Below are 13824 nucleotides of genomic sequence, written 5' to 3' on the forward strand. Positions count from 1 at the left end.
TTCTCTTTATGTTTTTGCACAAGTACCACAAGGATTGTTCAAGCTCCTAGAAATAGAAAGGATCAAGTAATCCAGCTCTCTGATGACTGGGAAGAAGCACCTCAAACGCCCCACATCTGACATCCTGCCACAGGTAAAAGTACAAATGCACAGATTAGGAAAGTGAAAAAGATGGATGAAACTTCGTAACTGTAGGGCTACTTCTCATCATATAAACAGAAGGGACTTATGTCATAGAGTCATAGACTAGTAGAGGTGGAAGGGGCCAAGAGGGCCATTGGGTCCAATCCCCTGCTCAGGACAGGACTCCAGGTCAAACCGTCCCTCTCAGGTGGCTGTCCAGCTGCATCTGGAAAGCCTCCAGTGTGGGAGAGCCCACAGCCTCCGCAAGTCATTGGTTCTATTGTTGTATTGCTCTAACAGTCAGGAAGGTCTTTCTGATGTTCAGCAGGAACCTGGCTTCCTTTTAAAAGTCTAAAAGACTTCCGGCAATCAGTTAGAAAGCCAATATCAAATGTGGAAAGTGGAGAATGACATTTTTAACCAATTTTGAATGGTCATTATCTTACCTCTCCGTAGTGGAAGTAGCTTGTTCTCTAGAACATCCCGAGCATCTGTTCCTTCATCCATCAGGTCCAGTTTGGTGATAACTCCAATGGTACGCTGACCTGTTAAGTCACAAGGAAACATGGCATGCCTCGAACCAATGAGAGTTATGGGTCATACTTATCTGGCTTCATTACAATACATATCCTGGATCAAACTCTCTGAAGCGGTGCCTTTTGGCTGCTTTGGACTATAATTCCTATTAGTCCCAGTTTGCATGACTAAGGATCAGGAATGCTGGGAGTAGTAGTCCAAAGCAGCTGAAGGGTACCAAGTTAGGGAAGGCTGTTCCGGACCTTTCCTGTATAATAAAGGCCAAGAAAGCCACCACTTATGATGTGTGTAAAGACCAATGCCCAGTCACAGGGGGAGAAATTCTCTGTAGACAGACACACAGCAAAAATAGGACTGCAAATTTGTGATTCCTCTGGTGCTTCTGATGAGATCCAGTGTGCAGTAAGTGTAGGGAGCAAAGCCTCTCCATTCAAAAGCAAGGAAATGCAAACTTGGTGAAATTCTCAAAGTATTTAGTGGTTTCGTGTCCCATTATTCCTCAAGGTGGTTTCCATGAATATTTATTCATATTTACTATGCGATAAACAAAGAAGCTGGGCTTACCTTGAGGGTCAACCTCTTTGGCGATCTTGAGAGCATCGGAGTTGGCCAGATCTGAGTTTGCTGGGGAAACCGCAAGGATGAGGCAGTTCTCTTTGGTGACAAACTGCATAAGCATGTCACGGATCTGGAACTCGATGTCAGCTGGCTGGTCTCCAACTGGAACCTTAGTCATTCCAGGCAGATCCACCAGGGTCAGGCTGAGGACTAGACAATAGAAGAGAATGAGATGCCCAAAACACTTCCTCCGCTGGGTTGCTAGAAATGCCTAAGAGGAACCGCATGTGGAAGCCCAGGAAAAGTACTGCTTCCTGGTATTCAGGACCTTGCAGAAACCTTTTCAGGTAATGCTATGCCAGGATTTACTGCTGCCTGAATAGGGTGGTGCCCTGTGGGTCTTCAGTCAGGTTGCACCCCATATCATGCCCTTCATCCTCAGCATCTTTTTCTCCCTGAATGTACAGGTGCAATCTCAGGCATCTTTAGAGGGCAAAGGGGTCCTACAGCTCCCCACAGCCATGCTGGAAGGGTTGGAATGGTGGAAGCACAGGAATTTTTTTAGCCCAAGCATGTCTAGGGTTGCACCTAAAATGCTGTAGAGAAGTTATTTATATGTGCTGCAACAGTCCCAAGACAGGACTCACCATGGGGAGAATAGACCCGCAGGTTGATTGGGACAGGAGAGATCCCCTTGTTCGATCCAGTGACTCTGTCAGTCTCTGCTTCGATCTCCTGACGTATCTCTTCGAAGTCTGTGAACTTCTTCCCTTTGCAATGCAGGAATTCGCCATATTCTAGACAAAGCAAGGTAGAGGGGTGATGAAGGAATATCACAGGCAACAATTGTGTAAGCAAGGACACATGGTGAGGGGCTGAGCAAGAACTGGACATGGTGGAGAGCTGTAGTCTGACAGCATCTGCAGACCTCATAAAAGAGAACTGTGTGTCTGTCTGCCCATACATCAGGACAGTCGTGTCAAAACTATGAAACCTAGACCGCTGAAACTTGCCGTGCTTACTAAGGTGGCCTTAGGGATGTGCACTTTTGCACTATAATACATCTTCAGCCACTAGGAGGCAGACTTCTCTACATTGTACTGCAGGCCACACAATCTGAAGCCAGGGAAGCTTGGCAGGTCAAGTGGCAGAGTTATACAGCTGGACCCTTCCCATTGCTGCAAAATAACCCTCCCTCAACCCCCATGGGAATGTAATGGAGGACCCTTCCATTAGAGGTCAGCAGGCTGCAGCATGGCAAAAACCAGGCCTAGGGCGGCCCACTCAGGCTTCACTCAGACAAGGCACACACAATGTTTCAACTTCTGGCACCAGTGTAAATCTGTTTGAAGGCTTTTCTAGACCAGTCTAAGAGTTACTGCAAAGCAGAATCCATTCACACGTGTTTGTGTGTGTGGGGAGGGGTGTCTCTGGATGTGTGGAGGGGGATAGAGAGAAAGAGAGAATTAAACTGGGTTCAGCAAGCTGCAAAATACTTCTGATTTTTGCTGTATGTTTGCCTCTTTGCCTTGGCTCTTAAGACTGAATGGTAACACACAAGGATGTCTCGGGATTATATTTCTGGACTGGTACTCCATTCACTTGATGATAAGTCATTTAATAGCAAGAGAAGAACATCATATCTTAGCACTTGGTGGGCTTATAGCAGCTTTCCTTGGCCGGCTAGATTTCTTGGACTGCACTGCTGTGATTCCTAGCCAGAATGGTCTTTGTGGTCAGACACAAAGTTTCTTGACTCAGAACTCCAGCACAGCTTGGGTAAATGGACAATGGCACCTTTCAACAGCTGACTGCCCAGTCCTTTCCTCAAAGGTAACAGGGGAAGCTGATAGCAAGATCAAAGCAAGAAGGAAACAGGACCTTGGATAGCTCCGAGTGAGTTCTGCTGGCTGGAATTCTCTCCTACTAGCACAGTAAGAGGATGCTGCCACAACAGGGAGCGAAAGCCAACTGGAGCCACAGGGAGGCTTTGCCTCTCCTGGATGACATACAAGACCCAATGAGAATCAGGCTGTGATTAGACAGTGTTGTTTTTGTGGCATAGCCAATAAAGGACCCTTTTGTTATAGCCCTTTTATCAGGGCCCTTGCCTGATTTTGTAGCCTCTGACTTCCGCAAAGCTGAGGGATGCAGGCTATGCCAGAGACTCATCTTCTGAGCTGGCAAGTGATGACAGGACTGTGGCCAGGCCTCATTGTGTCCTGGGTAAGGCTCAGGTTGCCCTGTCCACAAGGAAGTGGCCTGTAACCCCACCTTGATCTTCTTCTTGCCCCTCACATAGCCAAATACGATCAAGGAGAGGTCTACTCTTGCTTTTAGCATCCTTGCAAGCCTTGGGCTCATCTGGGACCTTCGCTTTCCTGACACTTTCATTATAAGTTCAGGAAATGCTTCTACTTCTCCACACTGTCCATTTCTTACACATGACCCTTTTGAGTCTCAGCTCATTAGAAAGTTCCCTGCAAATTAGCCAGGGAGTTTTCTTTATCTTTTCCCATTTTTCCTTCTCATGGGAATGTTTCATAATTGTGCCTTCAGTATCTCACTTTCAGGATTCATTCCCCCCGAGTTATTTTTTTCCCTTCAGTATATCATGATATCACATCCAGCTTCTCTCTGCGTTTTTCGAAGTTGACTTTCCTAGCGTCCAAGATTTCATATCACACTCTATCATGAATTTTCATATCCCACTCTATCATTAATTCCAAAATAGCATGGCCACCTTCCCCTAAGGTTCCTGCCACTTTTACTGCATCTATTTCTTCCTTGTGGATCAGGATTAATCTTGGCCTTTGTGTGTCTTATCTCTGTCCTGTCTTCCCACAATTTTTCTATGCCTGCTTTGTGGCACCTGCTTTTGTCCCCCCCCCCCCGTGTGTGTGTGTGTGTGTGTGTTGGATATCTGCACATGTATATGGACACTTGGGTGAGCCACAATAAAAATCAATATTAAGAAGGTTCTAGCTATCAGTGCAAAAAAAAAGTAATATGTACTGTAGGAAAGATTTAATTTGTACTGATATGAAGTGAGGGAGATACTAAGCTACATACCTGTGTTGGAGTTAACCAGCTGCAGGACCAAAGGACGCCTGGTAACAATGCCAGATCCACGGGGCAGAAAGTCCCTGGAAAGAGAGAAGAGTTCTGATGAAGAATGTGTGATAATTTCATCAGAATTTGCTGTGTTCAAACCCTGCAGATGCAAGGGCAGTGGGCTGCAAGTCTGCAATACCTGAAGGAAGTACACTGAATATTTTGGGGAAATAAAAATGGGATCTCCCAACCACCCAAATGAGCACTGGGGCTCACCAAGGTCTAGCCTGCCTCCCCACCAGGAGGTTCCCTGTGTACCGGATATCCCTTTTTTGGTGCCCGGGTTAAACTGGTAAATCTGATCCAGAGACCCTTGAATGCTGGGGCAGGAAGCTACGTGTAACTGTACAGGACAGTTTCTGTTCAGCAAACCTACCAAGCTTAATTCAAAAATTTCCTCTTTTAATTTCTGATTTCCTTTCATAATTCATTTCCTCACATGTTGTAATAATGAAGTTTTGCTATTTCCCAGTTTTTCTAACCATTAGAAGAAAATTACAGCTGCAGCCCTTGAGCTCCTGCTGAACTCAGTGGGTTTTACCTCTGAGGAGGCATTCTGACAAATACAGCCTAGCACACCCGTCGGTGCAGGATAGTTGCCCAAATTATACCAGAAGGTGCGGTCGCATCACCCATGCCATTTATCTTGTGAAAGGTGTTGTGAATGTGTGGGTGTGTCTCTGCCTCATTTGGCCCCCAACTTGAATTTAGTTACCCATCCCTTAGGCACAGGAATAGAAACTGTCGTTGGTGCAATTCAAGGAAGCTATTTAAGGAACAATTCTGAGTTTATTCCTCCCTCATTTCCCCACCATGGAAGAAATACAATGGGCTGGACATGCACAGAGGAAGCTTGCTATTAATAGGTATCTTTATAAAACTGGCCTTGTGAACATGTCCTACAAAAGGCCAAAGTGCTGTTAAAATTGGTTCCATGAATCAGTGAGCTTCTGACTTCTAGCAACGCATGAGAGCAGTTGCACTGAAATGCACTGAGGTCAAATTAGAAAAATCTGCAGCAGCCAAGAGTTTGCCTTGGATTCCCCCTTGCTTAGAAAGAGGCATTCTGCTTCTAGAGCAAGAGTGCCCGGAAGGAAGGAAGGAACTTGTGGGGTCAAAAAACAGCACGGCTGAGGCAGCAAAGTTATCCGCTTGCCTAGGAATTTCAGGGGAGAGGAAGAAAGCCCATCTCGGCTCATCTTTCCATCTTGCTGACAACGCAGCCACAGCCCACACGTTTTCCGAAACTATTCCCTTCCTGATAGCTTCGGGAGCACACACCCCATGGAGGGGCCGAGCTGTTCCTCCCACACATCCTTCCCGGTCCCTCTAGAATTGCATCAGCGAACTCTGGCACCAACTTTAATTCCCCACATCCAGGGCTTTTCCAAGTTCCCTATCAACAGAGGCGTTTTATAGAGAATATCTGGAGAAGTGCAGAAATGCATTCTTGTTGTTCCTGAGGAGCAGAGGAACAGAATGCCTCTGCATGCCAGTTGCTGGGGAACATGGGCAGGTTGTTATACACCACCCCATTTCCATAGGCTCTGGGTTATTCAAATTTAAACTGAAAGACGGTATATTAATAAAAATGACCTTGGGGCCAGGTTATCTGAAGGAACACTTGGTCCCATATGTTCTTACCCAACCCTGTTGAGGTGCTTCTCAGGGAAGCCCCCCAAAAAGATGTAAGTGGGTTGCAACCAGGATAAGAGCCTTTTCAGTAGTGGCATCCCATTTCTGCAAAATGGTCTCTAGAGAGGCATACCTGGCGCCATCCCTGATACCTTTTTGGCACCAGGTGAAAGCTTTTTGCTTCTCCAAATATTGTCATGGTTAGTCTATGTGTCTCATCGCTGAGCCAATTTTAAATATGATTTTAAATTTCTGTCATGCCTGATTATTGTCCCATGGTTATGGGCTGTTCCCTTGGTTGTTTTATACTATCTTATGAATATATTGTTTCTACTGTTTTTTACTACTTCAGGGATGGTGTTTATGTTTTTAATAATTGTAAATGGCCAGAGGGCAGTATACAAATGTAGCAAACAAACAACCAAGGAACTAATCTGGGAAGGCATGTCAGAAGAAATATGCCTTTAGTCTCATTGTTGAAGACAGCAGTATGGGATATCTGAGGTATTCAGTTGCCTTAATTCAAATTTCAAATTTTGCCTCAGGACAAGAAGCACAGAAACCCCCACCTTGCCTATTTCGAACCTTGCTTAAGCCAAAGGGAAGGAAAAATAAAGAAACCGATGTCTTCTGAAGCTGTGAGAATAGTGCAGCAGAAGTGGAGGGATCAGGATGACTTTGTGGCTGGCTAGGGATTTCGAAGCCCCAGCCATGCTGCCTATTACAGGCGCCTCAGTGTCCCTCAAATATTTTTCCAAGTCCAAGACTCCTGAGGCAGGATGTTAAAACAACAGAGAGTAAAATCTCAATATTTAGCAGCCGGCTATGAAGAAGCATAAAAATCAAGGGAGAAGAGGCACGTTCGCAAAGCCACAGGGATGGGCCAAGACATTTTGCCGTCTGAGGTGGAGGACAACATGGCGCCCCCATGGTTCCACAGACAGACGCCAACCTGACCAGCACCTGACTGTTATTTCAGTGCAAATGAGGGGAGAGAGCCAGAAATGGCGTCCCTTGCATGTTTTCTGTGGGGAGGGATTTGTGTGATTTTTATTCTTTTTTCAAGCGACAGCCGGAGGACTGAGCTGTGTGTCCCACACGGCCTACTCAGGTGAGGCGGCAAATGCTGCCCTGTCGCTCATACGGATGTCATATGAACTTTCACTTATTTATAAAAATTTACAAACAGTGATACAAAAGGGGAAAGAGTCCCTGAGATTCAGCTTCCAGTCCAGTCAGCTTCTGCATGAGGAATGGGAGACGAGGGGCCTGGCTCGGTTTTGGCCTCTGCCTCAGGCAGGGCAAACCCAATATGTGTTGCTGCCTGAGGTAAAAGTAAAGACGACGGCCAAGATGGTGGCCACCAAGATGGCCGCCGTCCTGCTCCTGCCACATAAAGAAGCAACACAACATGGTAGACGCTTTACTTCAATTCTAGTTATGGGGCAGCATCTTAAATCACCCCTGAAGGCAGCAGGATAAGCTCAGGGGTTGCATGACGGGCCTCACGGCAGGCAAAATGAGAGCCAGTGTGGTGAGGTGAAGAGAACTCAATTAGGACGCCGGGTTTTATTTTGTTTTATTCTGCCTTACTGTCAAACCATCCCAAGACCTCAGTAGGGGATGGTATTAAAACATTTTAAATAAATAAACTAGAGTGTGGGTCTGGAGCCAGCTGGGTGACTTAGGGCCAGTCACAGACGCTCAGCCTGGCCTACCTCACAGGGTCGTTGTTGTGAGGAGAAGAGTGAGAACAGGAGGAGGAGAATGATGGAAGTCCTTTGTAAGAAAAAAAAGGTGGGATAGAACCCTAATAAATAAATAAACAAACAAACAAACAAATAAAATTTCTGAAGGAGGCAAGGAAGATGGCGAACAGAAGAGAGGCCTTCTCAGTGGTTGTGGAATAGCCTCCTGAAAGCAGGCGCGGTTATTACAATCTTTTTGGCACCAAGCAAAAACAACATTATTTTCCAGGTATTTTAATAACCAATTTTATTTTGTATAAATTTTAATCGAATTAAGTTTTATATCATCCCTGAATTTTAACATATCTTGTTTTAATTTCTCACATCCTAACTCTCAGCTGTATATTGTTGTTCAGGGTGTATATTGTTGTTTTTGTTTATCTTGTTGTCTTATTGGTATACTATTATTTAAATTGTTACTATATTGGTATAAGAGATTTTATTTTGTTGTTTCACTCTTCTTATTTTGTAATCTACCTAGAGAGTCCTATGGAACTAATGGTCGTGGAATATAAATTTAATAGTAAATTAACATGCTAACATAATGGCTGACCTTCAGCATTTGCTGACTGAGGAAACCAACCTGAATCGGCTCCGTTTTCCCATTATTACTTCCTCCATCGTTGACCTCCAGGAATTAGGATTTATAAAGTGGAAACACTATGACTGAAAAAAACCCTGATTATTTTTATACTGCAGCTGTTTTACAACCCTAAAGTACAATGCGGTTAAATATGTAATTTTAACACTACAAAATGAAAGCAAGATAAAACCTAAGGCCAAAATTATCGTATTTTGTCCTGGGTTTTCACACTATTCGGATCCCATTGTTGCCTGCATCATTTGGAGTGTGCACTATGCTAACTATTGACACAACTGAAAGACAATGGTACTTTCTGTGTATGGATCCACCGCATTGTACAATCCTGGTCAAGATACGTTGATAGACTGTGAATGCACTTATTATTTTCAACCACAATAGTCCAAATGGTGTTTGAAATAATACTAGACAAAAGCCACTTACAAATGCCAGTTTGGACATGCAAGAAGGGAAGATAAACAAGACACAACAATCCAGAATTTATATTCTCTATACAGAAGCTCTAAATGGCTCTAGTAGTGACCTGAAATATAAAAGATGGCAAGATACAAACGTGCAACCCAGGAACTTGAAGGGTATCTGGATAATGTGAGGGTTTTTTAAAGCAAGAATTCTTTTCAGCAAACTATGTGGGAAGAAGCAAAGAAAAGAGCAAATGTACCATACTGCAACAGCTGGCATTCATTTCTATTTAAAATAAATTCAAAATAAAAATTTGAATAAAATTTTGGGAACAGGAAGAAGCGCTTGTCTGTGGGCTAAAGAGTCACAATTTTATATGAAAGTTCCCAGATTCAGTCTGATTAATGGATTCTGAGGACCAGGACCATGAGATCCTGGAGAACTCATGGAGGAGACAGACCAGGACTGACATAGGGTGGCCGGAGAAAGGCCTCCAACATTGATTGTAATGACTGGTGCTTTGCATCATGGTGGGCTGCTTTTCAGTGGACTGTCCAGTTGGTTATTAGTTGTGGATGAGCAATGTCAAGGCCCCACACTTGGGCTAGATACTCTCTCACATAGAGGAGACCTTTAAATGGATGCCTGCCCTTGCTAAAATAGGACACACACACCCCCTCCTTTATACTTGTGCTTGGCAGCAGGGTTAGGCAGTTGACTCAAGGCAGCAGTAAAGCATTGCCACCCTTGGAGCAATGGAAGACACAGTCACGTCGCCAGTGCCAAAGTAATTGGGACTGCGAGTGTGCTTGGCTTTTGTGCATGGAATGGGGAGGGATGCCTTCCTTTCCATCACCTCAGGCAGCAAACTGTCTTGGCCCAGACCGGGGAGCGATCCCCATGGACCATCTCATTTCAAAATTTATATATGAACATGAACATACACTGAATTGGCACCCAACATTCCAGTCTAAATATGTTATATATACTTCTTCCAGGTTTTCAAAATCCAGCATACAATGAAGATCTTGACATAAGAACCTATGAAGAGCCATCGAGTCCAGGTTTCTGTTCTTGCAACAGCCCGACAGCTGCCCACAGGAAAGCCACAAGCAGGACATGAGTGCAATGACACCCTCTCATCCATGTTCCCCAGTCACTGGTGTACCCAGGCACATCATCTCTGACATTGCAGATGTCATCTAGCATACAATTAGAAAAATGTCCAGACTGTTAGAGCAGTATGACAATGGAACCAGTTACCCCAGGAGGTTGTGGGCTCTTCCACAGAGGAAGCATTCAAGATGCAGCTGGACAGCCCTCAGCGAGGGATGCTTGAGCTTGGAGTCTTGCACACAGCAGGAGGTTGCGCCGGATGATCTGACTGGCCCCTTCCAGCTTTCCTATTCTCTGATTATGCAATCAGAACTAGTAGCCATTGATACTGTTCACTTTCATGAAGGATTGCTTTATACCAGCCAAACTGGTCTTATGCCAGATGATCATGATCATCCATTATCTCCAATAACAGCAGCAACACCTAATTTCTGCACTCATCTGAAGTTACGTCTTCTTCCCAGATATTAACCTGGAATGGCTCCCCGCGGAAAGGCGTTTCACTACTCTTGACTTATGCCTCCGCAAGTGACAAACCAGAACTTGCCCTAAGGTTCCCAGCTGAACTGCATCAGGCTTATAAGGGCAGCCGTGACCTGCACTGTGCTGCATCCCTCTCCCATACCGCATGGACAACATCCCTGTGTGGAGCTGAACTTAAATAGAAACATAATTCAGTTTGAAAAGCTACAAAGCAGCCGCTGCTGCTCTGCAGAGATGTCTGGCTCGTCCCCGCTGAAGCATTATCCTGAAGTGACCCCCTGCCTCGTGGAAGGCTGCAGCCCATGATAAATCACGACTCAAAGCACCCTCCCATGAGTGGTGCTGGCTCCACATCTGAGAGGGCAAGATGCTCTCCATGGGCATCCTATGTGAGTGGGGCCCCGTCCTTCTCCTCATGCCCATTTCCTTGCCTCTCCAATCGACACTCCCTTCCAGAGGAATAAAGACGAAACTTAGGGGACATGGCAGCACCTCCTTTCCCTATTGCTGAAAGCTTGAAAAGGGCAGATGAAACGGCGGGTGTCTGGAACAAGGAGAAGCCGGGTGGCTGGCAACACCAATGTTTGGCTGGGGAGAGCAGCAAGACATACCCTTCAGGGATGTGCACCAGCAATGTGTTGAACTTTCTTCCTTGGTGGATTCAGGTTAAAAGATTAACAGCTGCCAGGTAAAGAGGGTAAATGCCAGTATTTTTTAAAATGATGACATTTAAAATATATTCCTCTTCTCTTACAAGGCTGTTCAGACACAAGAGATATTTCTACTGCTGGTTGGATTAGGCCCACAGGCAGAAGATGCCCCATGGCTGGTTTTAAAGATTTGTATACCAACTTTCTGTTGGAGATTCTATAGCAGTTTTCCAAAGAAAGAAAAGTTTGATGTAGACATAAATCAGGCAGTGTACACAGATTAGTCATGAGAAGCTCACCCATTGATTTCAAGGTCTATCCTAAGCTTGATTAAATCTGGACTCAACCCATTATATCAACTATTTCTTTAAAATTTTAGGAAAATTCCCTACCATGAGTAAATTAAAAGATGAATTAACATAAACCAAGGACAGAGATTCCAAGGGAAACAAAAGGGACTCTATCATTTTTCTGAAAGATCTTTCAGCTGGAGACATCAGAGTTCCATTCTAAGATTTAATATATTCCCAGCTTTAACTTTACCTCCCCTTCTGTTGATCAGAACAAATCTATGAACAGGAGATTAATGTGTTACATACAGTGAAGTAGCTTCTTTTCTAATAATTTCCAGAGAAAAACTTTTGTGTAAAGATTAAGCCACATGTAACTAATTTATTTTATATCACCTTTTGCCAGCCTTCTCCAATCTGATGTCCTCCAGATATGTGGGACTGCAACTCCCATCATTCCCAGTCACTGTGGCCTATGGTGGAAGTTGCATTCCAACACAGCTGAAGGGCACCAGATTAGAGAAGGCTGTTTTATACTGTATTACATAATCTTTTGTGGATAGTACAGAAATAAAGCAGAATGGAACATAGAGTGGATATGAAAGCAAGCTTTCTTTTTAAAAACCCAAGGACCGACATATTTTATTTTGTCAGTGATGTAACAGGCTTCTTCATACCATTTCAGTATTAAAAAGCGGTGGCAAGGAATTCATGAATGAAAACCTTCCTAGGAGCAGGAAGGAAAACATAGATTAGGCATGGATAAACCTGTCAGTTTTGCTTACTTCCAGATTCCAAAATTATTCTCATAATAAAGTTTCCCCTTTCAGGGGAAACACACTGACCAGGTTCACACAGTCACCAAGGGCGAGAGGCTGGCAGGGCAAAAAACCACTGTGGCTTTTCTTCCCTTTCAGACACACATCAGTTGCACACTGCACAATCTGTCTAATGACCCTTCCCACGTCGTCCAAACCCAGGAAAGCACACAGTGAGAAATAGCTGTGAACCCACCCCCAAATCCGACAAAAACTGCCTACAGGGCTGTGCTGCCCCAGCCACTGCCTTCCTGCCTTCTGCACAGCTCCTAAGGAGAGGAGTTTGCCAAAAAATCAAGGCGGTGGCAGCAACTGCACTCAGGGTCTCAGACATGGCTGGGCGCACAGTGATTCGAAGCAAGACTCTGAAGAGCAAGGCATGCAAATGCCTCTGCCTGGAAGGAGAGATGAATCTGTCACTTTCCGTTCCTCCCACATTCAGTTTTGTAAAATCTCAAATTCTTCATCCCATTCATGAAGAAGAGCACACGTTTTGTTGGGTACTTATTAAACACCAATTTTCAAAAACCCCGAAGCCACCTCTAACTGACATTGCAGCAATTTAGAAAGGCACTTCGGCAAGCAAATCAAAAGCCCAAAGGCAGAATTGAGAACGAGCGTCTGGTGAGCAAGAAGAGGCAAAGAAGTGCCAATTACATTGACACAGTGGGTCTGGCAGCATGCTTCTTGCAGGACTCTTTGCTGTCCATATATTCACAAGGTTGCACCCTAGGCTAGAACCTTAAACACACTCATTAGAGCAGCCTACAAATGCATTGCTCCCAGCTGACATGACCACCGGCTATGCTGACTGGAGATTATGGGAGCTGCGGTCCAACACATTTCAAAGCTGCACTAGAGGGCGGGCGTAAGCCCCACTGATTGCAACAGAGTTGGTTCCAGAGAAGATGCTGAGGGTTGCCCCATTTCCATGATTCTGTTCTTAAAAAGTGCTGAATCTCATGAGCCATGGGCACCAATGTTAGGGATGGATGCAGTCTTCTGTTAGCAGCCCCATCCCCCAGTACACTGCAACAGCCCAACCCGGACCGTTTCCTTCCTGCTTTCCTGCCACACTCTTGTAATCACCTGTTTCCATGACAACAAGACAGTAGGATGCTTGTGCGACCACCTGCCTCTGGCAACAGGCAACAGCTACAGTGAGATTTCACTGGAAGGAAAGGGGAGGCAGGGCAGGGGTCCGACTGCTGGAGGAAGGCCATTTTCTGCATCAGGAATCCTAAACCTTTCCTGTGGAGAGTTATGTATGCTCAGCTGTCAGGTCTCCTCTGACAGAGCCAATTCAAATGCCACTTTAAAAAATGTTAAAACAAAAAATGGAGACACCTCTTCTTTATACCTCTTCTTATAAGGTGAAGAAATGTAGGGTATAAACATTAAGTAATAACAATAATCAGTAAAATGTTAAGAGATATGATGTTTATACAGGGGTGCCCGCTTTCCACATGACTGATACTGGTTGGTCTTACTTTTCACTGTCCTTCTGTTTGATGGCTGTTACCGCCACTATTTACATAGCCAAAATGGCACTTCCCACATACAAGAGGGATGAGTTGGCAAGACGTGGAGTTCCAAGAATTGCAGGAATACAAACAAAAACGTTCTAAAATGCCATAATAGATAGGAAGCCTCCCAAAACTGTTCAATGAGGATGGAGCAAAAAGGGCCCAGAATACTGACCAACGGCGAGAGGAAAAAGGGGGAAAGAGGGAGAACTGAACCAAGTGG

The 13824-nt window shown here is 44.8% G+C and overlaps 1 protein-coding gene across 1 annotated transcript in view; it reads right to left on the reverse strand.

Annotated features, from left to right (window-relative positions):
* The window catches only part of DNM1 (dynamin 1), an 86053-nt gene that overhangs the window by 56865 nt on the left and 15364 nt on the right, over positions 1 to 13824 (reverse strand). The window contains exons 2-5 of the mRNA XM_044440119.1: positions 4291 to 4364; positions 1866 to 2015; positions 1225 to 1428; positions 570 to 668 (exon numbers count right to left, since the gene is read on the reverse strand). Coding sequence (XP_044296054.1) covers positions 570 to 668; positions 1225 to 1428; positions 1866 to 2015; positions 4291 to 4364 — 527 coding nt within the window. The remainder of the gene's footprint in view (positions 1 to 569; positions 669 to 1224; positions 1429 to 1865; positions 2016 to 4290; positions 4365 to 13824) is intronic.

This window comes from Varanus komodoensis, unplaced genomic scaffold, assembly GCF_004798865.1.
Source record: "Varanus komodoensis strain SLA01 unplaced genomic scaffold, ASM479886v1 scaffold36, whole genome shotgun sequence".
NCBI classification, from domain to species: Eukaryota; Metazoa; Chordata; class Lepidosauria; order Squamata; family Varanidae; genus Varanus; species Varanus komodoensis.